This window comes from Bidens hawaiensis, unplaced genomic scaffold (genome assembly GCF_021521415.1).
Source record: "Bidens hawaiensis isolate Kalapana, Puna unplaced genomic scaffold, B.hawaiensis_p1.1 tig00002338_1, whole genome shotgun sequence".
NCBI lineage: Eukaryota > Viridiplantae > Streptophyta > Magnoliopsida > Asterales > Asteraceae > Bidens > Bidens hawaiensis.
Genome location: NW_027491126.1, coordinates 580,219 through 606,769, shown reverse-complemented (window position 1 = coordinate 606,769; position 26,551 = coordinate 580,219). Strand labels below are relative to the sequence as shown.

The 26,551-nt window shown below is 31.8% G+C and overlaps 2 protein-coding genes across 3 annotated transcripts; both read right to left on the bottom strand.

Annotated features, from left to right (window-relative positions):
* Positions 1-1,500: 1,500 nt before the first annotated feature.
* Positions 1,501-3,008, bottom strand: LOC143618033 (metallothionein-like protein type 2). Its single transcript, XM_077090380.1, has 3 exons — positions 2,827-3,008; positions 2,672-2,746; positions 1,501-1,807 (listed from the first exon to the last, which is right to left on the bottom strand). The coding sequence occupies exons 1-3, from the start codon at positions 2,889-2,891 to the stop codon at positions 1,714-1,716; spliced, it is 234 nt and encodes a 77-aa protein (XP_076946495.1). The 5' UTR covers positions 2,892-3,008; the 3' UTR covers positions 1,501-1,713.
* Positions 3,009-7,193: 4,185 nt separating this feature from the next.
* Positions 7,194-12,009, bottom strand: LOC143618732 (uncharacterized). Of its 2 annotated transcripts, none has more exons than XM_077090827.1 (6): positions 11,743-12,009; positions 11,294-11,513; positions 10,499-10,584; positions 9,619-10,417; positions 7,677-8,684; positions 7,194-7,264 (listed from the first exon to the last, which is right to left on the bottom strand). In XM_077090827.1, exons 2-5 carry the CDS (start codon positions 11,466-11,468, stop codon positions 8,089-8,091), a joined length of 1,656 nt encoding a protein of 551 aa, XP_076946942.1. In that variant the 5' UTR covers positions 11,469-11,513; positions 11,743-12,009; the 3' UTR covers positions 7,194-7,264; positions 7,677-8,088. The 2 variants fall into 2 exon arrangements, with proteins under 2 accessions (XP_076946942.1, XP_076946943.1); XM_077090828.1 differs by lacking the exon at positions 11,743-12,009 and adding an exon at positions 11,614-11,677.
* Positions 12,010-26,551: the final 14,542 nt, after the last annotated feature.

Genomic DNA, 26,551 nt, shown 5'->3' with positions numbered 1-26,551 from the left:
GAAACTTGATTTTCCAACAAATTTCCTATGAATTCAGTTGTAAAAAAACATCTATTTTTCTAGTAGTGCATGTTACGTACTTTTAGATATATGTGGTTCGTCCAATTTGAGACGCAAACTCTTTAATTTTTACAAAATTAATATTTTAGAATTTGATATGCTAAGTATATGAAACGTGTGTACGTATATATGTATAGCGTTTGCTTGTATCTAGTAGAAGATTTAAAATAGAATCCAACTTTCACCGTTTCTAATGTTGATCCTTCTATAATGTCACTTAATGCAAGCTATCTCATTCCATTGGTTAGCAAGATATTTGTGGGTTCCTATAAGTTTTCTTAGGGATGAGATTGGTATATGTACGATACCAGTACTTGTTACATTCATCTTTATATGGTATCAGTATCGTATAGATTTCGGTATCAAATATTGCACTGAATCTATCAGTACAATACCGGTTTGATATGGTAGCAATACTCGTACCAAAATGTATTTCGATCTATATGCAATCAGTAATGTACCAGTACTATCACCAGAAATATACTCATACCAAATTTCTGGAAAATTGGATATCCAGTAAGTACCTTACCAAATATATTAGTACAGTATCCGTTTGGTACGGTAGTTGTACTTAGTACCAAATGTTATTCCCCATTTTCCGATAGAGGGTTATGAAAAATAAAATTTTGTAATCTATAAAAAAATTGATAATTAGAGAAATCAATCGTAAACCCTTACCATTGTAAAGTGAATATGGTGTTGTCAGCCGTCTAATTACACGTAAAACCCACAAAAACTACATAGTTTTGGTAAAAACAACTTAAAGACATAATTAGATAAAAACCAGGTATGCTCTCTGGAGCAATTTTCCGAGTCTTGGAGTATATGGAGAGCAAGATACGACGTGATTTTCAACCGAGTTAAGACGAATGCAAATAAAGTGACGGAGGAAGTAATAATGGTGCCTAGATCAAAGAAAATCGGGGTCCATTAGAAGAAATGGTGCAAATTTGATGTAATAGAATCGTAATCATATGTTTCGTTATACTTTGTTTTTGTTTGTTGGCTTCTAGTTTTTGTTAGTTGTCTTGTGCATAACTGAATATAATATCGCATTCAAAAGAAAAAAAAAAGATTTGTTAAAATGAAATTCAATCAAATTTGTGCGATTATAATCAAGTGGTGTTGACTGTGGAGTACAAGATTTAAAAGCTGGAATTGTGGATTTGTCATTTGTGGAACGCAATTTGGGTCATTAGATTGGCTAATGTGAAGTCTACAGCCCAATGGGCCAATTCGGTGTTTATTAAAATTACGTAATCCTCAGTCCTTTCCTATCCTCTCTTTAAAACAACTCCTATAAATACTATATTATCAAACTGAAAGAAATTAATAAAATATTATTTACTAGTGTATTGTAGAATACTGTGAACCCTAGAACCAAATTATCATACGGTAAGTATAACATTTTTGGATGTGAACCCTAGAACCAAATTAAGGTTCAAGTGAATTTGTTTAGCCTTCATGATACCCAAACAAAAGCAGTAAACCATGTTCATATTTATTGCTTTCATAGTGACAACCTGAAACACATATATAATGCAACCATAGATGTAAGAAACCAGAGGAAACAAACCAATGGCATGTGGTTCACCATTCTTATTCAACACACAAAAGTAAGATACATGGCATAATTTCATCATCTTCAAGTCTTCAACAGTTGCAAGGATCGCATTTGCAGTTGTCTCCACACTTGCAGGCATGCCCACCCTCTGCAGCAACCCCGCTCTCGCTTCCATCACCATACCTACACAAACATTAACCAAATTTAACCACGGAATATTGTAAAAACAAGATCTAATAAACAAATGAACATTCTCAGTAAAATACTAAAATCTCACTCATAGCATAAGCTACCGGTAGGATCTAGCTAGGAAGCTTAGGATGAGAGGAAACCTTTCCTCTGTACGATCTAGTTCACGGTTCAGTTTCTATGGTTCAATTTTCGATATGGAACTTGGATCTGCCCGTGTATTAACATTTGCTTTTTATTATTTTTGTTATAGAGATATAAATTTAAATGTATATATATATGGTTATTATATAGGGTTTGGATCAAATACAAATGAAATTATCGTGCTAAACGTGAGAATCAAGTAGAGTATTTATATATATACAAGTAGAGTAATTATGTAATTACATCATAGAGTAATTATCATAGAGTAATTACATAATTACTCTACTTGTATATATAATTACTCTACTTGATTCTCACATTTAGCACGTTAATTTCATTTGTACGTTAACCTTCCCCTGAACAATCCTTATATTTTATATTTTTTTTAGAGTTTAATATAAGCAAAAAAAACAAGAAAAAATTATTGTTGTCTAAAACCGGGCATAACCAAACCGGGAAACTAACCATGTAGACTGGCTGGTTTGGCCCGATCCAACCAATCCTGCCGGTTCAGTCTCTATTTACCTAAAACCATAGTAACTAGTTCGGAATAAAATTTACCAAAGCGCACCGTGAAAACCCCTAAAGGATAGAAGAGCTACTCACACTTAAAGCATATTAATTCATATAATATAAAAACTTTTCTTTCTTTAAAGTTAAATGTACAATATAAATTCATATAATATTAAGCTAATGAATTGTAATGCTACGTACATCTGTTTGGGGGCGACACCGTCAACGATCACGGTGGTGGTGGCCGATTTCTCGACGTCAGGGTACATCCCGCATCTGGAAACCGAAATCAAAGGTCAATGAAATTAATAACGTGTGTCGAATTTTCGATGATTTATTGAAGGACAAATATGTACCCGTTGCAGCTGCTACCGCATGAGCAGCTTGATCCACATCCGCACTTTCCGTTGCAGCAAGACATGTTTAGAGTTTTTTAGAGAGAATGTGTTTTTGATTGAATTCACAAAGCTTGACGATGTTGTTGGGGACGATGTATGGTTGTATGCTATATATAGAGTTTGTTGGTGAGGTTCGAGCCTACGTACACGTGTATGTATCATTAGGTGGCTGAGATTAATATTGTCCACCCAAACTTTATAAAGATATATTTTGTAGAACTATTATTTTTTTCAAAATATTATTTTGTTAAAAGATTAAAAAAATTGAATTTTAATAACCTTAATAATAATAATAATAATAATAATCACATTTTGAGAATATTCTTTCTACCAGTCCGATCTTCTACGTTATTTTTTCTCATCTGACCATTAAAAAAAAAGCTTGAGTTAAGTTTTATTTGAATGTCAAGCTAATGTTTTAGAGCTTTTAATTGAAATGAGGATACATGTCGATTGACATAAAACTTACTTCAAACGGTTCTTCTAACGACGAAACGATGCTTCAATTCGCGTGTTTAAACTTCCAATTAACAAAATTGAGTCGTTTGGAGAACCGTTTCGATGTAAGTTTTAAATCATTCGACTCTTATAAATTAACCTTCCTATTTAAAGCTCTAAAACATCAGTTTGACATTCAGATAAAACTTAATAGGGTTAAGGTTATTATTATATTGTTTAAAGGGAGTCCAACGAAAAGAAATAGCTTAAAATGGAGGACTTGTGGCAAGAATAATCTCATATGGCTTTTTATCGATCAGCCATACAAATTAAGATTATTAAAATCTACTTTTCCAAAAAAATACGTTAAAACATATCTTGAAATGCTTTTAAAACAATTTGAAAAATGAAGCTACAATACTCTATGGGTCATGTTCAACCGTAATGTATTGTAGGACAAGTTTTAAAACGTATTTACATATACGAGTTTAATAAATTTTGTTAATTGATAAAGTTTTTTATGATATCCGTTATAGTTGTCTACTAAAGTGAGTAGTTACATATGTATATAATCAAATCTCTTAACTCACTATATGACTTTTGAACTTTAGAGCATGAAACGAAATTGTGCGTAGTCTAATAGTAAACTATGTCACGATCATATATTACACCTAACTATAACTTGACAGTCATAGCTTCAACGGAAACTTAATGCATGGGAATACTCATGGTTCTCATTTACCAGATTCCATGTAATCATTTTATATACAATTGTCAATGGTCTTCATTAATTAACCATGAGATTTAGAAACATATAACTACTTTGTAAATAATAAAGTTCTCAAATTCCAACTTGTAGATCAATCATGGCCGGCTCCGAGAATTGAAAAAAAAAATTGGGCCGAAGACGAAAATATTTTGGGCCTAAAGTAAAAAGAGTATTTTGTTGGGTTTAAACAATTTAATTTTTAAATTGGCTTCCTTGGTTATGATTTGGGTTGTTTAAAAATCTAATGTATAAAAGTAGGCTAAGACATGTCCCAAACAAGACTAGAACCCACAACCTTTTAACTAAGAATCATGCCCCTTTACCACTAGACAAAGTTAGTTGTTACATAATTGTGTTAAAACATTAAGTACAGATATAGTTTTTCGTAGAATACATATAATTTAGAAGAAAAAAAAATCTGGGCCTAGCGGGTAGTCGGGCCTATAGCCGTCGACTACCCTGCCATATGCCATGGCTGGCCTTGAGATCAATGTCCTATAATGTATTCTTGTGTCGATAATCCTCAAGTTACATCAACCTCAACTTGCATCCATTGAGAATCACATTCTTCAAGTCATCATATAAGCAAGAATCAAGTTCTTAAAGTCCTTTCCTTTGCATGACTATCATAGTCTACACGGTACCAATTAGTTGCAAGACTACTATGTTCTAGCATTGAATGTCTAGCTTATTTAACTGCTAGCATGTTATTCACATAAAACTACACACAGAGTTTATATATATATTTTTTGAACAAGAAAGATTTTATATAAACCGATATTGGTTAAAGAACTAGCCAATATCAATAAATAAAGTTACATAAATAAGAACGGGTGTCCCACGGAATTAGTTTCGTTTTTGTATACCTATTAACAAATCAAATATACAAGAGTTGGCAAATCGAATAGAAAGTAAAATTCTTCTTTAGATTATCCACTTGAAAAAGAGCTTATTTTTCTAGATTTTCTAATGAATGATGGTCCCTAGCAAGAAACATAAAGAATCATGTAATTACAACATATCTTTTAAAAGAGACATATAGTTGTATAGTTGTGGGATCCGTTACAAACAAATTAAACTAGAGTAATTATCTTATAAAAAATAAATAGTGTAATAATAATTAATCAAGTTTAAAAGTTATAGAGTAATAATAATTTATCTAGTGTTAACATAATTACCTCTAGTTATTTGTGTAGTTCTCACGATAAAAGTCATATATATTTGATCAAAACTATATTATTTGGTTGAAAAAAAAAATCTATTTAGTCACCTTGAAATTAATACGACCCCAAATGACTAATATGCCAAATGATTCTTGAAACTTAAGGTTAATCTCACGCTCAATTAACGTGTTTTTGGTACCTAATTATATTCTCTTTTTCAATCTCAATCATTTAAGATCATATTCGTCAAAATAAAAAGTTAAAGTTCGTTCAATCATAATATAGCATCGGAAAAGCTTCAAATCCAAAGCTATTCAAACCAATGCTACTTTCGAACTTATTCTCATACCTACATAAAGTTACATATTGTTGTCACAGCGAGTCCCCTCATCAAATTCGTTATCAAATTTGCAAGCAATATTAAAATTACAAATAGAGTTTTACATAACAAGGTACATGTTTAGATGCATAAGGCACAAATGTGAGAATGTGGTTTCTTGCCATTTCCACGTTGTCACAATTACTATCACCAAGGAAATAGAATGGTCGATATTCTCTTTTGTGAGAATGGCCATTATTCTCTTTTGAGAACAAAAGAATGGTCGTTAAGACTCCCACCTTATTATTATTATTATTATTATTATTATTATTATTATTATTATTATTAATTTATTTTTATTTTATTTTTTTCTAACCAGGGTCCAACGGGTTGTGCATATCAATGTGTCGACTCCAAAGGGGCAGGGATATGTCTTTAGCATGTTAGGGTTTGCAATTCAGAAAGGGGTGGCGGCGCAGCTTGTTGCCCGCCTACCTGCTATGTTGATGTAATATCTATGTTTTTTTAATGAAGAAAATTATTTTTATTTCCAAAAAAATAATTATTTTTTTGAAAAAAGCTACCCCTTTTATGCTATTATATTAATAATATTGTTATGTTTTAGAAGAATACAATTCAATTGAAAAGAAACAAGCTTTTATACATTGCCTTAGGTTTGATACGTTGATAAATATTAACGAATCACGATGGTATATTCTACCTACAAAGTAACTTTATTAAAGTTTATGAACTGTAGAGTAATTTTATTAAAGTTCAAGGGCCGTAATGTAAAATGGATGAAAGTCTAGAGGTGTTATTGAAACATTTATATATATATATATATATATATATATATATATTTAAAAATATTCATTTTTCCTGTATTTTATCTGATTAAGCTTATATATACTATTGCGAAACTACACAGTTACACAATCGACTATCGTGTAACGATCAAAAGGTCTATTAGAGGAACCTAGGCTAAAACGACAACAAAACTATGACGATATCAAAACTCACTAATGTGTTTTTCTATGAACTATTTTATAAAAAAAATATTCTAAAAGTAATTAGTAAATACAATTATTTTAGTAGCCAGGGTGCCAACCCGATCTCAGTTTTAAGACCCAAGCCTGAGATTTAGTTCATCTCCATCTGCTCCAAATGCTTGACAATTTCAGCTCCTTTAATTTAAAGATAAAAACCTTAAGTTGATCCAAAATAACAAACAAATTAGATTTTAATATAACAAACTACGACTTGTTGATCCATAAGACTTTGTATGGACTATTTTAGAAATGACACACTGAGTTTTCACTTGTTTTTATCAAGTAGAATTCCACTCGTATACTTATAAGTTAAAATTGATTAAAGGACCGGATACACGTACAAGTTAGGGTGGACAAAAGCACACCCTCAAAATAAATTTCATGGTGCTAATTGTGTTTGCAAAAACTTAGGGCCCCTTAGTTTTTAGGTAATCTTTTAACGTGCCCTTTTGAGTTATGAAAGCCCCTTAATCCAAATTTTGAAACAAATTTCAGTTCAATATCACGTCAATTTCCACTTCAAATTGTAGAGGGTAGACACAACTCGCATATAGCAAAATCCTAGGATCACCTATGATACAGATTTTGGATCATCACCATGATCAAAATTGGCCGTTTTCAAAAGATAAAATCACGTAAAGGACAATTGTAATATGTACTATAATCCGTATTCTAAAATGCCTAAGGAGATGTGTTCATGATTGGATTTTGTGTCGTATAGTAAGCAAAAGAAAGTTTTAATTGAAGTGATTATTTTCTCGATTTTGGAGGAAACAGAATGATATTGTCTTTAACAAAAATGACCTCAAAAAAGACTATCTTGTTGATTCGATTATGGTTTTTTTTTATGGGTTTCAAGCAGAAATGTTAAATTTAAAATTAGCTGGACCGAGTTGTTGAAAACCCCTCTCCTAGTTATGTAATTTTGGTTTTTTGCTCCGGCTAAATTTTTTTTAGTCGGTGGATTTTAGTTATATATATTTTTGGCTTGTCAAAAAAAATGTATAGATAAAGACATTAACTTCAAAAATAAATAAAAAAAATCACGAAATGACAATCGTAATATGTACTATAATCCGTATTTTATACCCAAGGTGAAAATCGAAATCATGTTTGTCTCCTTCACATGCTTGCCATTTCAACTCTTAAATGTATAGATAAAGACATTAAATTCAAAAAAATAAAAAATAAAAATCACAAGAGATATTGGATGTTAATTACTTAAAACCCTGACTCACTAGTCTCTCAATAATCTATGATGACAAAAACCACACACCTTTATTATACATCCAAAACTATATTGACATGTACACCCTTACCCTAAAAAACTATACACATAATTATATTTCCTAATCTTTAACTAATCAAACAAACCAATATAATCCCACTCCTAATAGGGTATTGGGAGGGTGGCATGAGGGCAAACCTTACCCCTGTCCCGCTGCTCCAAATCTATTGTCGCTAAAACTTCAACTAATGACACTAAAAGAATTCAAACAACAATTCTTCTAAAAGATCATCAAGAACCACATCTTCCAAATCAAGTCCAACAAACTCCAAATCCGAGTGCAAATTCATCCAACCATCACTTCTCACATCTCGAGCCACAATATCGTTTAAAGACTCATTCATATCATGCTCCATATTGATCAATCGGCTAATACGAGTCCAAACTTCATCAAGAACAAGTGATCCACTTGGGTCATGACGAATGTGGCAAAAAGTTGACAGTTTTTTTGGGTAGTAAGAAAATGATGTTTCATACATAGTAACCAAAACTTCATCAACCAAATCGAATATAAGTAAACGGTGAGATAATTCATTAATCTCCTCCGCAAAACGTTCTGGATCATGGAGATGTTGAGACTCAAGTTCTTGGAACACAAAAGGGTCTAATGGCTGGTTTGAGGAATACCATGTTTGTTGTAAGCCGTTTTTTAGGAAACCGGAATGTTCTAGAATCTTCTTCACGTAACTGAAATCGACATCTTTTGTTGATAAGTCCATGTGCTTCTTGCTGTTGATAGTCTTGAGTTCCTTCTTTAGATTTTCATGTGAGTTGGTTAACAAATCCAAACCTGCATTAACAAACCAATATGTTACAAGATATGGCAATTTTGATCCACTTATGAACATATATTTCAGTTATGTTTTATCTCTAACGGGTCAAACAGGAAAGAACGGTCAAATTAGTCCAAATTGTAAAGCATAAAACATCTTAAACCATTACAATAAAAGATTATTTTACAATTGAAGTAATTTTAACTTCTATAATAACATTTGTCATATTGACTGTATTTATTACAAAAATTATAAAGTTAGAGAAAATGTGTTTCAGGTCAAACGGAAAAACGGTTGATATTAGTCTAAACTCTAAAGTCTAAAGTGTATTTTAAAAAATAAAACCTCTTAAAACTATTTCAATCAAAAACGAGATTATAACTGAAATAATATTAACTTTTTAATCATATTTGGCACACTAACAAATGTAATATCTAAAATTTTAAAAAATTGGAAATAATGTGTTATGGGTCAAATGGAATAATGGTTGATAGTATTCCAAAGTGCATTATAAAGCAAAAAAACCTCTTGAACCATTTCAATCAGAAACTAGATTATAACTGAAATAATGTAACCTTTTAAGCAAATTTAGCCCACCAATAAGTGTACCTTTTAGAATTTCAAAAAAATCGGAAAAGGCTTGTTTGACCCGAAAAACAGAAACATGGTTGATAGTAGTCCAAATTGCATATTTTAAGCATAAAACCTCTTAAACCATTTTAAACAAAAAACAAGATTATAACTGAAATAATATAACTTTATAAGCATATTTAACCCACAAAATAACTGTATATCAAAATTTTAAAAAATTGGAAAAAATCTTTTGGCATCAATCTGCTTCAACCAATACAAAATTGCCCAATCTTGAATCGAACTCATTTAACCCGTGTAACAAACTCCTTTTAACAATCTAAAGTATATACCAAAATATGCACACACACACTAACTTACCTTCAGAGATTTGAACTGTTCCATCTGGTGAAATCTGAATATAATCTTCCTCGACTTCTAAGCCCTGTGAATATTTACCAAACACACGAGAATTTGCCCCACTTTCTAAAAACTCATCACTTTTATCCATCACTTCACTCAAAGACTCATAGTCTTTATGTAAAGAAACCGAATCTCTTTCATTTTGGCTAAAACTTCTAACAAAATAACCGTCACGAGATTCCTGATTTGAATTATTCCTTCTAAGAGAACTCAAAACGCTCTCACTTCCATTCGTTAACTTCAAACTTCTAGAAGAACGCAGAGTTGCCTCTTTATTGAAATCAAAAATTCGTGTATATCTATCTGCAGATTCATTAAGCGAGCATATTCTTCTGAGCCGAATGATATCATCATTCGAGTTCTTTATCTTCTCGTGTTTCGACACATTATACGTTTCATTCAACTTATCTTTTAGCTTCATAGGAAACGAACCCGATTTGGTCAACTTTGGTCTTATTGACGAACGATCTTGTAATGTGTTGATGAAGAGTTTTTTGTCAACTTTAAACATATCTAAAATATCTTGAGATTTGTTAACATTACTTTCATCCTTTTCAGGGGCATTTTCGGGGAAGAAGATGATCGGTTGGACCCACTCGTTGGATTCCAAATGATGGATTGAGTAAGTTCTATGCAACTTTGGAGTTGGTACAGAATCTTGATCTGGTTTATTATTATGTTCGGAAACGAAGGATTTTATACGTGCTTTTAAGGATCTCTTTTGGGTAGAGTTGGTTTTTGTATCTCTTGGATTCATCTGAAATATATGAAGGAATATATATTATATGATGGGTTAAAGGAAAAGAAGCAAAATTTTCGGAGATAGTGAAATAAATACCTGTATATGACTTGTTTTGGTGTCTAATACTTTTAAAACTTCAACATGATCTTGATCATCAGAAATCCTTTGGTACCTTCTATTTCCTAAACAAAATAAGACAATAGTTTTAATAAAATTTTCAAACTTCAATACATCAAATAAACAACCTCGACTTATATTTACATAGACCAAACATAACCCAACTCAAACACTACTTCAACCTATTAGATATATTAATTATCTAAATACACTAACTAACCTAACCTATCAAACTCTCAAAACAAATAATAAATAAACTCACAATTATCTCCTATATTTACCAAGACTTGTCCATATTCAACCTTCTCTTCTTTTGGTTTGACCTGTTTAACTTTCTCGGTTCCAAACAAACTGACCCTTTCGTATATGAATCGAAATTAGGATTAAAACCTTCAGGCTAGTACAAAGCTCGAGTGTCCTCGTTTATTATTAAAAAATATAACTTTATTTTTTTACACATATAAAAAGAAAAAAATATATTTTTACATACATAATGCAAATAAATCAAAATATTTGTTATAAGTTATTAGTTATATATGTTAAAATTTGGGCTTTAACTTAAACAAGCGAGCCAACGAGCTAGCCAGATGAGAATAACAAGTCAAGCATACCTTGGCTCAGGCTCGACTTGTTTACAAACAAGTCAATTTTAAGCACCGTTTTATTGAGTAGCCGCGAGAAACAAGCTTTTTGAACATCCCTACGTCTATGATGATACTTGAACTTGCTTTACAGACAAATTAAAGAACATGAATAATGAAACAGTTAGCTCACGTTTGGTATGCTTCACAAAATCTTCATGTTTTCTATGTGGAAGTATCTTCTTAACATTAGACTGCCAGTAATGATAATCAAGAGCATAAAATATCCCAGACATGCATCCCGGATGATCACTCGGCCTTCTCTGATCAAACCCTTCTCCATCTTCTATCCACATCACTTTCCCCATCTTCGATAATCGAATACAGCCAACGAAACTTCACGAATCAAGTACCTATGTGATACAATACAAGACTTTCAATTACAACATGAACCCACCTCACATAAGCTTCAAAAACAAATTAACATACGTAAAACTTGATCAAGAATCATACCCAGATAATAAATTACCGAACTTGATCTTAAAGCAACAGAAAAAATAAGTTTTTGTTTCAGTCAGGCATTTATCAAACACCTGGTGCGCAGACAATTAAAATAATGAAAAAACCTAACTTATAACTAACCTTTCAAATGGGTGGTCATGCAACGACTATCTAGAAATAGAGAACAAAGAATCAAGGTGGGATTTGAAGATATGAATGAACAGTTGAGTGGACCAGTTTGAGTTAGCCATGTGTGTTTACTAATTCAATAGATATAGCCGCCAATTGGGTTTTGGTTTTACCCGTCTACGGTTCACCCAGCCCACACGCCACCGTTGTAGCGACTAGCGATGAGGATTATTGACCAGAAGACCATGTTATTCGGATTCTCTTTGAATTATTCTTCTATACAATATATAGTTATAATACTATGTAGTGATAGGAATTAGTTCAACCATAAAATATTTATGGTAAATACATGATCGGTAATATATTTATATACTATTATTATGGTTGCTTGTAATTTTGTTAATGATGTTGATGTATTAAATTTAATCTAAAGTATAGTTGATAACTAGTTTATACTATGTATAAATTAATCGGGAATGGAATTATCAAATAGGTTATGTTTATCTGTTCTTTCACCTTGTTAATTTCATTCTTTGATTTAAGTTAGGTTGATTCAAACATAAGTCGAGAGATTTCCCACGAGATGAGTTTGAATATTATGTCAGGCGTATAGACGTGAACGACGCACGAGTTGACATGAGCCCGACCTATTTAACATAATACGTGTTATTTTGTTTTCATACATAGTAATATTCTTTTTAAATGAGTTTACAATAAGAGTACAAATGTGTTGGATAAACTCTTAATATTTTGTGGTTTTTTTACTTAAAAAAACCATCTAAATACAAAAGAAAAGACTCTATTTGAAAATGGCATATTATTCTCCCTCCCCGAACTCCTTTTTATACATTTACACATATTATCAAAGATTATCGAGATTGTCAGATCGATTACTGACTTGGACATCAAATAGTGGTTCATCGACTTCGGTCTCTAACTCCTTCCAATGAGTGTTTTGTAAATTTCACATGTGTAAAAAATGATACTGAGATCTGTTTTAGGGCATATATTAAAAATTTTAGTCAATTATTTGAGTATAAAACATTTTTAACACATTGCCATTACCTATTGGGTATCAAGCATGCTAATAGTTATCATGTATAAGTGTTAGTTTGTAAAAAAGAAAAATAATGTTTGGATTTTTAGTTCCATTTATTTTTCACGTCATTCTAGTTGTTTTTAATAATTTATGTTTTTAACAACTTTAACAAATTAAAATAAAGTAAAATAAACATTATAAACACAATAATGTTTGAAGTATCTTAAATATGTAAATTATATTATAATAATCTTAAAATATAAGTTCATATTTCATGAGATACAAAAATACATAATGCCATCAAATATATATCTCATAATATAAGTTCATTCTACAAGTGATAAATCAATTAAAACAAAACATTGCTAAAATAATCACTCACATAGTCACATGGTATCGAGTTCAACATGTAGCCGGTTTTTGTGGGAGGAAGGACCTTAGCACTTGCGATTACTAAGTTATAGAGGTTTGCATACAAAATTAAAACTTAATAAATGTTATATAATCTTTTTAACATTTCTTATGTATATGTTAACTTAATTCTTGGACCACTTGATGGGATGGGTTAGGTTACCAACCCTTAGTGGGTTATTTGGCTTTAAAGTAAATTGTAATTATGAATTCTTACAAGAATCGTGAGTGTTGGACCAATACACCGTCATGGTTCAATTAGACAAATATTACTATGGCCTTGTGTGATTTAACTTTCTTTTTATCAGCTAAATCATACATTTTACAAGAATTGTACCATTGTATCATTAGCCTCCTATTCTATACAATAAGCATATTTTTTCCTACAAATAATACACATACATCGTATATTTTTTTAACAACATCAACTAATAAGGAAGATGCCAAAACTAGAAAAGAAACAAACATCGATTGCATGACAAGAAGAAAAATTATAATTTATACTCATATTAAGTAACACTAAATTTACTTTGGGTTATTATATTTAAATACCCTTAACTTTAATCATTGGCTGTGAACATTCTATCTAACGAAATGTTTAATATAACTCACAACTTTTTTTCCTATTAAGTTATACAAATAAACAAGAATGATATGTAAATGCTACTCCTATTACGCAAATCAAATAACTTTTTTATAAATATTTGTATTGTATAACACATTATATATTTATTATGTTATTATAAAAAATTGAAAGAATATGACTTGTGATGTAATTATTTTTTTTAAATTAAACAAAATCATTATTTAATAGTGTCAAGAGAAATCTAAACTTGGAGAGAGAAATGGAATAAACAACTTTTAGATACTGTAAAAAGCTGTCCCTTATTATTTTTATTTATTAGCAAACACTAGAAAAAACAAAACATTGTTTCTAAGTTCTCAATAAAGTCCCTTTATAAATTTTTTTTACATAAAAAACATACATTCTCTTTTTATTTTCGTAGTCAGAACAAATTTTTTTACATAACAACTCGCGTACTTTTTTTTTTCTGTTGCTCGTACATGTTCAGTACCAATACATGTCATTGTAGTCGTGTGCGTCTATTCGGTACGCGTACCCAACTTTACTGATTTTAGGTACGGATAACTTTTGGGTATAGATACGTGTACATGTACGAGTATTACAAGTACTTGGTAACAATTAGGAATATGTAGGAGTTTTTATTGGGATTTCCATATCTCATAACTCTAACCGTGATTTTATTGGGATATTCTCAGGACTTCAAACGAGCTTTTCCAAACCATTGATAATTAAAATATTAAGTACTAATAGTTCTAATCAAACTCTAGTTTTATTCTTCTTCTTCTTCCGACAATCAATAACTCATGAATATATTTTATATTATGGTTGATTTGTTTCATTTTTAGTTTTGGTTGTGGTATCACGGTTTTGGTTTGGTTTTGATTTTGGTTTTTGTATTATAGATAACTGATTGTCGGTACCGTACCGGTATCGATACCAAGTTTAGTGGAGCTTTTTAAAAAAAGAAAAAATGTGGTAAAAAGCGAGTTTCGTACCTAAAGTACCTGTACCCAGTGGCGGACCCAATAATTATTTTCTTGGTGGGCGACATCGGAACTTAACACGAATTTTAAGTGAGACGATATGAATTTTCACATACAAATAACACTAAAAAGAATATAAAGAAAAATTAAGGTGGGCGGTCGCCCCCCAACCCAATACATAGGTCCGCCTCTGCCCATACCAAAAATTTCGGGCCGGGTATAGGTACCCAGATTAATTTACTAATTTTTGATACAGTTACAAATACAAATACGGGTACAGGTATGATTCGATCTCATCCCTACCCTAACTACTAACTAACTCGAACGTTTGGTTGACCATAGATCGACAAGTGCATTTCCTCTGTCAACCTCAACTTACATTTATAGTTAACTTTTGGTACATGTATATAAATTTAAAACGATGAACATATAGACAAATTTATACACAACTTGTCATTTATGATGTGGTGTCCTTCCTCTAAAGCAATAATATAAGTATATTATTGGTAACCATTATTTCCACCTTTTTTTGACATTTTCAAATAAGTGATTGAAATTGAATGTGACATGATCACGTGTGTTATTTTATATTAGAGAAGGTTAAAAAGTCACATCTTCAATGATGAAGCTGTTAATTTGTGTCGGTGAGACATGGCTTCTTTAATATTATATATATTTCATAAAATGTCACGTTTAAACAGAGAGAAAGCATGGTATTTAATCCACAATCCAAGCATATTAGACAAAATGATACGTAGTGTGAAAGATAATATAAACCGATATAAAATATTAATTTAGACACCTCAACTAATCGATCGATAAAGTTGTTATCATGTGGATACAATCATAGCTTAAACAACCAAAACCTTTAGAAAATAAAATGATTTAACCTCATAAACCTTCATTAACATTAAAATATATATTGTTAGGTTAACTATATTTAGACACGTAAATATTTAGATGGTGTTCTTATATGATATTAAACCAAGGGGTACCTTCTTGAATATCATATTGTATGTAAAAGAAACACTTAATATGAATACACGTACAAAGAATATGATGTTCTTTGGACATCAAATAAGAGATTTAAGCGTAACAACCATGTTTAGTAGCAAAAGTGTATGTCTTTAATCAAAAAATTGTGAGTTATAGTATCACTTTAGAAATGGAGGAAATATATTTAGCCTTTTAAAAAAACACAGAAGGAGATTCAAGCGTAACGCAACACATTTAGGAAATGCACATTTAATCCACTTTTTACATAAACATTTCAAGTATGACACTGATGCTCGAGTTTCCATGAAGTGGAAACTCTTGCTTCTGTTACGGGTGTGGCGTGGGAAGATCCCTTTCATCTATTAAGGGATTCTGGTGGGGCGAATATGGCAAGGATCATTGGCAAATTCCATCACATACTTTGGCGAATTAAGGGATTCATTCTAATTTGGCGAATAAAGGGATTTATGTTCATTTGGTTACTAAGTTCAGGGTATGACACTGGCCCGGAGTCTACAAATCATTGTCTAGGTTGTTGCGCACTGTTTTAAACAACTGTGATGCAATCGTTCAAAGGTTGGAGTTAGCCATTTCAAATTCTAGAAAACCCGTCGATTTCTTTGCTTGGGTAGAGGCGCTGCAAATGAAAATAAATCAAAGAAAGTGGTCATGGAGACTATCGTTTTTACTACTTGGCGGGTTTTGTAGCGGTTCATGAACGAATTGATTTTCAGGATAAGAACATATGAAAAGAGACGATTTTTATGATATTACTACTAATAGGGACCGAAAGATGAACTTGAGTTGAATGGAGTGGCTAAAACCCCCCCTTTTATTTATGTAACTTTATGCTCTTCCGGCTAACTTTTTGCTAGTTGATTTTAACATGATTTGCTCTTTTAAGTAAGGATGGCATAGACCGCAAAATATAGGAACCGGGAGCACATGTGAGGTGTATTTGGATATGACACTGAATATGGGATTCATAAAAATATTTCGCAGGTTCTAGTATGGTTTTAGGTGATAGCCGTTCGATTGCCTGTTAGCATATATCCATTTACCTACCTAAAAAGTTTTAACGTTTTTTAACGTTCACCTAGTAATGCTTTATTAGTAGCTTCATTATGTTAAAACACCAAATTATACAAGAACTAGAATGACAAGGTTTAAAAACCTAATAGATAAATATGATACCCAACGAATATTAAGTCGTATATATATGTAAAAGTTTCATAACCATATTAAAACTGATTTCTGATACCCGTTTCAAACTCATCTAATTACCATTCCTACATCTAGCACCATATAATAATTCATAATAAACAAGAAAAAGTTTGCAAGATTATGTTAGTTTTAAGAAAACAAGGAATCTAAAATACTAATAAGTTCGTTAAGTTCAAACTCATCTAATCACCATTCCTACATCTAGCACCATATAATAATCCATAAAAAACAAGGAAAAGGTTGCAAGATTATTTTACTTTTAAGAAAACAAGGCCAAAATACATAAAATACTAATAAGTTCATTATGTATACAAGGAATATAAACTTTGCAAGATTATTTTACTTTTAAGACCATGTGTACTGGTCACGTTGTGGCCAGCGTTGTGGGTGAAAACGCGGGGGTACACCGCCCCCCTGCGTTATGCTTTTTTTTTCAAACGTTATATCTAAAATGCTGGACATGGCACGCAGATCCAAAAAAAGAGCCGTTGGTGTTGGAGCCGTTGGACTTTTTTTAAAAAAACATTATATTAATTATATTTATACTATATAAACAAACCAAACTCATATTTTTTAACACATTCCTTCCAATCTATACCAATTTACACAAATATTTATATCTTTTACACAAATATTTATACCATCATGTTTCCAAACAACAACCAAAATATTCTCGGTTTCGGCCAATATGCCCGTCAAGCCAACCAAAATCCACAACCGAACCAATCTACCGCCCCGACGCCAACCGTACCCGTCCCGCAAATGTTTGACCCACAAATGGCCGCCTACTTTGCACTTCTACAAAACTCTATGCCAAACGCGGTGCCCGGTTTCCAAAACCCAATGACAAAACATTTTTGCCGGTTCGGGTTTCCAACCCGCCCCAGAGACCCAACCCGAGGTCGAGTTCGTGCCGGAGACACAACCCGTCCCGGAGACCGTAGGCGGTTCGAGCCAACGCGGACGTTCGAGAAAACACGCAAAGAAGCCCACCGGCGAACCTCGGGTTAAAAAGACGGTGATAGCGTGGAGTAGCGACGAGTGCGTACTATGTGCTCGTGCTTGGTGCCAGATATCGGAAGATGCCAAATGCGGTAGGTTTTTAAAATACATATGTATTTTTTTAAATTTCTTATAACAAACATTAAACTTGTAATGTTTATATTTTTAGCGAACTATCAAAAAGCGGGGGTATTTTGGCACAAAATTATAGAGAGGTTTCACAACCTTAGCGGGGACTCGCGTCTAGAAAAAGATTCGTTACTGTCGAAATGGGGCGACATAAACACCAAATGCATGGCTTTCCATACGGTTTTCTCTCGGGTGAATCGAATAAGGAGTAGCGGTGTCTCGGACGCGGAAGTCATGGAAAACGCGTTGGTTGAGTTTCAACATAAGGTCGACGGGACCTTCAACTACTTTGGCATTTGGAAAGACCTATTGAGGCATCACCCAAAATGGGGCTTGGTGTTGGATGCCGAAGCCGACGGTGGCCCGAGTAAAAAAAGTCTAAAACATCGTCTTCAGTTGATCCAGACACGCCCCGTTCCGACGCTCGAAACTTCAGTTGATCGGCCAACACCCCCCCCCCCCACCCCCCTTTTCTTTCTTGTTTCGCAAAACTCGACATAATCAACGGACTTGACTTTACCAAATCGTCCATCTACCTTATATAAGTTACACCGACAGTCTAATTATAGAAAATAATAACGATTTGACAGCTGACTCGTTAATAACCAAACCGCGGCCAAAAGTGTCCCTAAACCACTATAAATACGTCATCATTTTCAATTAAACCTGCACACACCTCCCTCCCTACCTCGCGACCTAAAACCCTAAGACAATTAACTCATACATTGCTGTTAAGATTGTTTTCGCATTCAAGCTTTGAACCGTAACCCTAAACGGCCGTTATCATTCAATTCATCATCAATCGCGGTAATTAATCATTGCTTTATGTTCGTTTTTATGCGATTAACAGAAAACTCAACTCAATTTAAACAAACTATGAATGAATTGGATGATTTTAAATTCTAGGGTTCATAGTGGGAAAGAACTTGAATCAGTTAATGTATAAAAACAATTAATCTCAAACTATAAAAGAGTTAGACACCTGCCCCAGTGGCAGGTGCATGATGGTTAAGCACACGAACCGGCCTGGGGGCGCGGGTTCGAGTCCTCCCAGGCCCGGTTTTGGTTTGTTTATTATTCTTTTTATATTTTTAGTAGTATTGTCATTCTTTCTGATATAAAGCGCTAAGTAAATGTTGTTTTTTTAAATTGAACCTCCGGATTAATGTCTTATTGTCTTTGAACCTTTTTATAAATCTCATACACACGCACACACATATATATAAGACAATAACTCTTTTTGCTTAATAAACCGAACCATGTTTCTTATTCAAAATAAATTCAACTTTCTCATATTATATTTCATTAACGTAATAATAATAATAATAATAATAATAATAATAATAATAATAATAATAAAAGATTTAAACCCTAAACATCTACAATTTTTTTGATAGTTAAACTAACTAATAATATTTTAAATTAAAATAATACTTAAAACCTATTCATCGTAAGCCTTATAATTACTTCGTTATAAATAACTTATATTATCATTAACAATAGGAACTTTTGTTGACGTAACCCGATCGAGGAGCTCGCCGCCTTTATCTTAAATTTTCTTTTATCGCCATCTCGTTCCCATTAATCCACTCGTTAAGGTGAGTTTACATACCCCTTTTTTCCATCTTTTATATTTTGAGGGTAGCATGTATACTATATTCAAGTTTACTTATGTTTTATTCCACATCTATTCAAAACACAATTCAATATATATTTATGTGTGATTATTGCATGTTCTATGATAAATGTTCTATATGCTTGATTGTTTATTTTATGTTTGGTGGTTGGTATCTCATCCTCATCTATCCTCATCTAGTATGATCATACATTTACCCAAGTACATTGATTTCGTATCAATAAGAACGGGTCCACATTTATTTAGTTGTTTACATTTTCATAGGAATTGTGATACTCATCATTTACATATGAATTGTGATTTCTCTCTCTATATATACAAAACTAAAACTTATGTATTCTCACCAACATTCTTGTTGACAAACTCTATTTTCATACATGTTACAAGTACAAGTAGTTGATACTATTCAAGTTGGAAGACAATAGTTTGACCTTAGGATATTATTCAACATACAAGAATATAATGTAATTGTTATAATTATTAAATTGTGTACGTGTTTAATGTTAATGAAATTAAATATTTATTGTCGCTTTAATTAGTGTGTTTGAGCTACTGTCCAATCAATACGTTACGCCCCGGCATGTTCCGCCTTTGGTCGGGGTGTGACAACATCATAAGAAATGGAGTGAACTTAGGGATTAATGGAGTTACACCTTCACTTCTCGCTGTAATATTACTTCTCGCAAGATCCATCCTATATATATGTATATATATATATATATATAGTTAGGCTAGTGCAAATTATCAAAATCTTAGTTGTGTTCAAGAGTTTGACATTTTAAGTCAAACCACACACTTCATATAACAATACTGGAATTAAAACTGATCATATGCCATAACTCGTTTTGTTCAGAATGGAACACACTTCTGGTTCAAATCACATATCAAGCATCCGATCTGCTTCATCTACCACATGCAACAGATTGTCAAATTCATTATTATGTTTTCTAATGATATATACACCTTGTTAGCATTTCGTATTTTTCTCCTCACGTTTCACAAATTGCATTTTCTTACCATGAAAGACACCTTTCCTAATTGACCCCTTTTGTAAATCCATCATTGTATATAGATATGACCAAAAAAGTGGTTCATGGTGGTTAGACATCCATGTGTGTCCCTAAATACACTCTGCACACACGTGTATTTAGGGACACACATGGATAGCTTCAGGATGCGCGCTTAGCTTCAACGGGGATATCTTCTAGTTTCTTTGTATTGTGTTAGGCTATAAATATGTCATTTTGTAGTCTTTTATGTGTGTGTTTGTATTGTGTTTTCACCCACCCAAGGGAGCTCACCATCGGTTCTTTGTTTTCAATACAAATCTTTTAACCGACAACGAGATCGTTCACTATCTTTGTTATATTTACATTATTTTCTTTGGTCGTTTGAATTCACCACCCGTCTCAACACGTTTATCGAGAGCAAAACCGTTCGGTGGTCGTTTTGTGACCCACCGTATGTTTGTGCATGTCAATAATACCTACACCACACCTGATACACGAGTTCGGCAAGTTAATGCCTTGTCTTAGGCACAATCATGTTAATTTTTCATCATACCAACTTTAAGTTTGATTGTTTGATACTATTGGCCCCTCAAGTTTTTGCGATAAGCATTATTATTTTACTCCCATTAATACTGAATTATCATCATCCATATTATATAAACTCGGATTAAAAAATATTGTATATATCTTTACACGTTGAGATAAATATGAGTACATGACGTTGATATAATATGATATGATACGATAATGTTTAGCTAATGTTATTTCTACTAGAGATATCATATGGAGATCATGTGTGTCAAATATGATATGATATAATATTATACGATATGAAATGATATGATACAATACGACATTATAAGATACAATATGACATGATTCAATCATGTTTCAAATAATGTTATTTCTCCTAAAGATATCATATGGAAATCACATGTGTCAAATATTCAAGGCATCAATGTTATAAATCTTAGGTTACGTCCTGTGAAAAAACCAAACGAGTGATACGCTTTTTGCCTTCGTGTTAATATTTTTGTCAAATCAACTTCGAGGAAGTTACAATTCGGGTCACTTTATATATTTTATGAATCGAAATGAATCGTGGATTAAATGAATAAAATGAAATAAAAACATATGATTTGGGTTTATGTGAACTTGCTTAACATGGCTGGTTTAGCTTATGTGAAATGTAATATTGTACGAACTGCAAAAACGTAATTATTCGTCTTTCAATAATGATTAACGGTGGGACGGGTTATGTAATGGGTCAAACAAGGTTGGGTTAGAGCACGTTAACCCGCAATATTTTTGCGTGGCATCTAGCTATGACGATAAACAGAGGTGTTGTTGGCAACGCTAAGCGTAGTAGTTGAAGTGAAGATGGAGGTGGCAACGTAAGTGGTAGTGGTGACAGTGGTTAGCAGTATCAATAGACGACGATCATATTTCAATGACTCATTTCTCCTTTTAAATTCAAAATACATTTTCCTAAATTTCCTAACTTTAAATTTATAACGTCTTGTTTTTAATGCATACCACATTATTAAAAAACTTTATTAATTTTTATGCATCATCTAAAGATGTTTATAACTCAAAATATATCCATAACACCATTATTTTTTTCTTAATTGCTCGTTGGTGGATGGTGCCCACCTCCCTTCCTTGGATCATGCTTGGGATTAGGTCCTGGGGAATAGTCATTAACTATAACCGTTGGTGGGTGCCCACCTCCCTTCCTTGGATCGTGCTTGGGATTGGGTCCTGGGGAATAGTCATTAACTACAACCGTTGGTGGGTGCCCACCTCCCTTCCTTGGATCGTGCCTGGGATTGGGTCCTGGGGAATAATCATTGACTATAACCGTTGGTGGGTGCCCACCTCCCTTCCTTGGATCGTGCTTGGGATTGGGTCCCGGGGAATAGTCTTTAACTATAACCGTTGGTGGGTGCCCACCTCCCTTCCTTGGATCGTGCCTAGGATTGGGTCCCGGATCGGCGTAGTCTGTAACTGTAATTGTTGGTGGGTGGTGTCCCCCGCCTTTTCTTGGATCATGTCTGGGATTGGGCCCTGGATCCGTGTAGTCTGTAACCGTAACCTGATTAAGCTTTCTTGAGTGAATTTTGGCTTGGTTTAAAGCATTGCCGGTGCATATGGCTATATACAATAAAACAAAAAATAATAAGAAGAAGAATAAAGTTAGTTAGAAGGAATTACACACAATTATGAAATGAACATGTAAATACCAGATGGTGTGCACAAGAGTAATAGGAAGGAAATAAGGACAATGGTCTTGTTCAGATCCATGGCCATGATGAACCTACTGAAAGATTTGTTGAAAGAGATGGAGGAAGAAAGGTTATTAATATAGTCTTTTAGGAGGATTCCATTTAATTACAACAAACTTTCATGATATCTTAGCATTTATGTTATATTATCTTTTTAGGAGGATTCCTATTAATTACAACAATATTTCATGACATCTCAACATTTGTACAATCTTATATATTTTCATGTATACTTTCTGTATTAATAAGTTATAATATTTATGTTAAGAGATATTTAAAAATTTATGTATTAAATATGGTCTTTGGGCTAGTGGTGTCAAGGTGTTATAAATTTTGCATTTTTCATAGACGAGTTATTAAATCCCATGGCTGAAAAAAATTGTTGTTAAAAAAATAGTTATTTACACAAATAATCCGCCAATATGTTCATATTACAGTATTGTTCTCAGAATTTCATAAATCATCAACATCACTTTGCATTATAATAAAAAAGAATAGTTAAAAAGTTTAATTTTCATCTCCCCTTCCCAACTATCGGCGGATTTTAGGGGGGGGGGGGGGGTCAGGAGGGTCCCTTAACCCTCTGGTCGACGAAAACATAGTTTTACCTAAGAACTCCAAACACAACAAAATTTATAGTTTGACCTTCTTGACTTTCTCTGAAAGAGTATTTAAACTTAAAAAGGAAAGATAATTTTAAAGATTTTTGTGGCCGGCATCAACGTTGCATTGGTCTGACAAGCCGACTAAGAACTCTAGGGAGATGGAATGGAGAAGAATGCTTTTGTAATATTTAAAATAATGCTTTTAAAGTCACCTTTATTTGAAAGTCTTTATAATTTATACATTATTTTAATACTCCTACAAACTCTATTCCTACAAGCCTACTACTCAACTTTTTTCAAACTACACTTCTAGTCTAATCAATCTTGTTTGGGATTGAGTTTGAAATTACCTTATTGGCTTATTAACTTTTTCAAAAAACGAATAAGTTAAATAGTGTTTGGCAATCACAAAATTTCTTTTTATTTTAGCTTTTTAAAATAATTAAAAAATATTTATCTAAAAATCACAAATCCTGGCTTTTTAAAAAAGCCAATAAGCAGTCTTCAAACTCAATTCCAAACATGCTCATAGTTTTCGAGATGAAGTTTTTGAATGTAAAATGGTTTTTGTTTTGGCTTTTATTGATTTTTTGTTTGGTAAGTTAGTGATATTTGCCGTATGATTTTTTTTTCTTTTTTCGCAACGGCTACTGTGAAGAGATCTTTTTCTACTATTAGTTTTGCTACGACCGGTTTACACATCAAGATTTGTGATAACTTTGCACAGATTCATCGGTGTGTTATATCGAGAAAAATAACTTACATATGCTGATAGCGAAGCAAATTTACATCGGTTTAAGCTATGAAACCTCGCAGGTTATGATTACCAGTCGTTGGTTAAAAAGTAACTTACGCACGGTATCAAATTATGAATTTACAACAACTCAATTACGACCCTCTAACAAAAAAGTTCTGATTCCGCCATTGTCCCCAACCTCACTTAGCCACCCCCTCTCCGTATTACAAAACCCACCTAGCACATGTTCTTCATGCTTTATCACCTAAAACATAATCGGCTTTGTTACTGTAATAACTTAAGTGGTTTGAGTTGTGTGTCAATAAATTTGTAGGATAGGAAAATGGTACTCAAATCAATTTGTGATTGTTAGGAGGCTCGATCCAAGTTAATTATATAAAATACATCTGATTATATTTTACTATTAGTATTTATCCTCCGTATTATGGGTGTTGTTTTATATTATTTGTTTCTAATATTATTTATTTTTTTGAATTTTTTATCTTTTTGATTGTATGAAAGTTAATAATATACTTATGATTTGATAATAAATTGTTTTACAAATAAATAAGATGTTATAACCCGGTTTAAAAGTTATATATGTTTGATGAGACCAAAGACCCATTTATTTTTTTTTACTACAAATTGGTTTTTTAATTATAAATAATATATATATTTTTTTAAATAAATCATATATTAATTTTTAGTATATATCTACTTTATAGGATTATTATATCAAATATTTGTTGAGATTAGTTTTTAATTTAATGAGATGTTAAAATCTGTTTAAGAAATATATGGGTTTTATAAGACTCATACCCGTGAATTCGGGTCATTTAAAGATCAAGCAAATCTGGTGACTCCAAAATAGGATGAGCGACCACATCGCGACACCTAGGATTTTTGGGTTTTTGTTTATATATATTATAGATTATAGATGTAACTTTTAAAGTTAAGCTATTAATAGTTTAATATTAATAGTATAATAAAAACTTATTTTGTGAATAATGACAATTAATAAACAATTAAATTAACATCTTGTATAACTAATAATAAAATTGAAAAACATGCAACATATCTTGTATAATATTATATTATATGAAAAACATGTTAAATTGTGTTATAATCTATACAATATATAATCTAACTATACTATTAAAGCAATAGGCTTTAAGTCCATTTCCCATATTCCTATTGGTTGTTGATTAAACCTTCCATATATATCAATCACTTGTCTGATTTTTATCTTAATAAAATAAATCAAAAATATATTTAAATAAGATACAATAAATACTCTTTAATGATTCTCTTTCGTATTTAATTTAATTTTAATCTTGAATCTTTTGTAATTATCTTTCAAGTTAATAATTAGAATTCATAATTTTGACTCCGGCTAACTAAATTCATTTTGGGAAATTTCTACGCAATTAATGATATTTACGAAATTATCACTACTAAATTTTATAAAGTTTTATCAATTTATTTTATCACAGGTAAAATACTCGTTTATTTGGACGAGTTACTTACTATTTAACATTTCTCTTCAAATAATTATAAATATCATTAAGCAAACCTTTAGGAATGAAATAATAAAAACCATCCACAAATGTGAATTTTGTCATATATACCGTTATGAAAATTTAAATTTTAAACCTTTTAATAACCTAACAAAAGGAAATATTTATTAATGGAATTTCTATATTCTAATTAATTATTATCTGATTAACTATTTGACTAAGCATCCATAAGCTTACTATAAGATGGAAATGTTTACCGAGAATAATTATTCATATAGCAATTAATGATTTAAAAATATGAGGTTGATTTGAAATTACGGAATTATTTAATTAGGAATTATTTAATTACATAATTTTTATATTTTAATTAAAGGTGGTATATCATTTGATTAAGCATCCTTAATGTTTACTATAAATGCCAATTTTGACCCAATGAGTGATTCTAAATTCAGCAAATATTGATTTAAATATATGGTGTTGATTTTACTAATAAATATTTTAATTGATAATATTCTAATTGATAATTATTGTTCAATTCTATTTAAATTTTGTTAATGTTAATTAATAAAAACCAAATTAGTAACTTATTTGTCCACACATTATATTAAGTACTTAATTATGAAAATGCTGATTACAATTATATTATTTAAAGTAATTTTCTA

Bases quoted from the DNA above. Each gene is read 5' to 3' on its own strand.
- LOC143618033 (XM_077090380.1), bottom strand. From the start codon at position 2,891: ATGTCTTGCTGCAACGGAAAGTGCGGATGTGGATCAAGCTGCTCATGC. The intron at 2,747-2,826 runs GTACATATTTGT...TTCGGTTTCCAG, and splicing joins TGCGGTAGCAGCTGCAACGG to ATGCGGGATGTACCCTGACG. The intron at 1,808-2,671 runs GTACGTAGCATT...ATGTTTGTGTAG, and splicing joins GGTGTCGCCCCCAAACAGAT to GTATGGTGATGGAAGCGAGA.
- LOC143618732 (XM_077090827.1), bottom strand. From the start codon at position 11,468: ATGGGGAAAGTGATGTGGATAGAAGATGGAGAAGGGTTTGATCAGAGA. The intron at 10,585-11,293 runs GTGAGCTAACTG...TATTTTGTTTAG, and splicing joins TTTTGTGAAGCATACCAAAC to GAAATAGAAGGTACCAAAGG. The intron at 8,685-9,618 runs GTAAGTTAGTGT...TTGTTAATGCAG, and splicing joins AACAGTTCAAATCTCTGAAG to GTTTGGATTTGTTAACCAAC.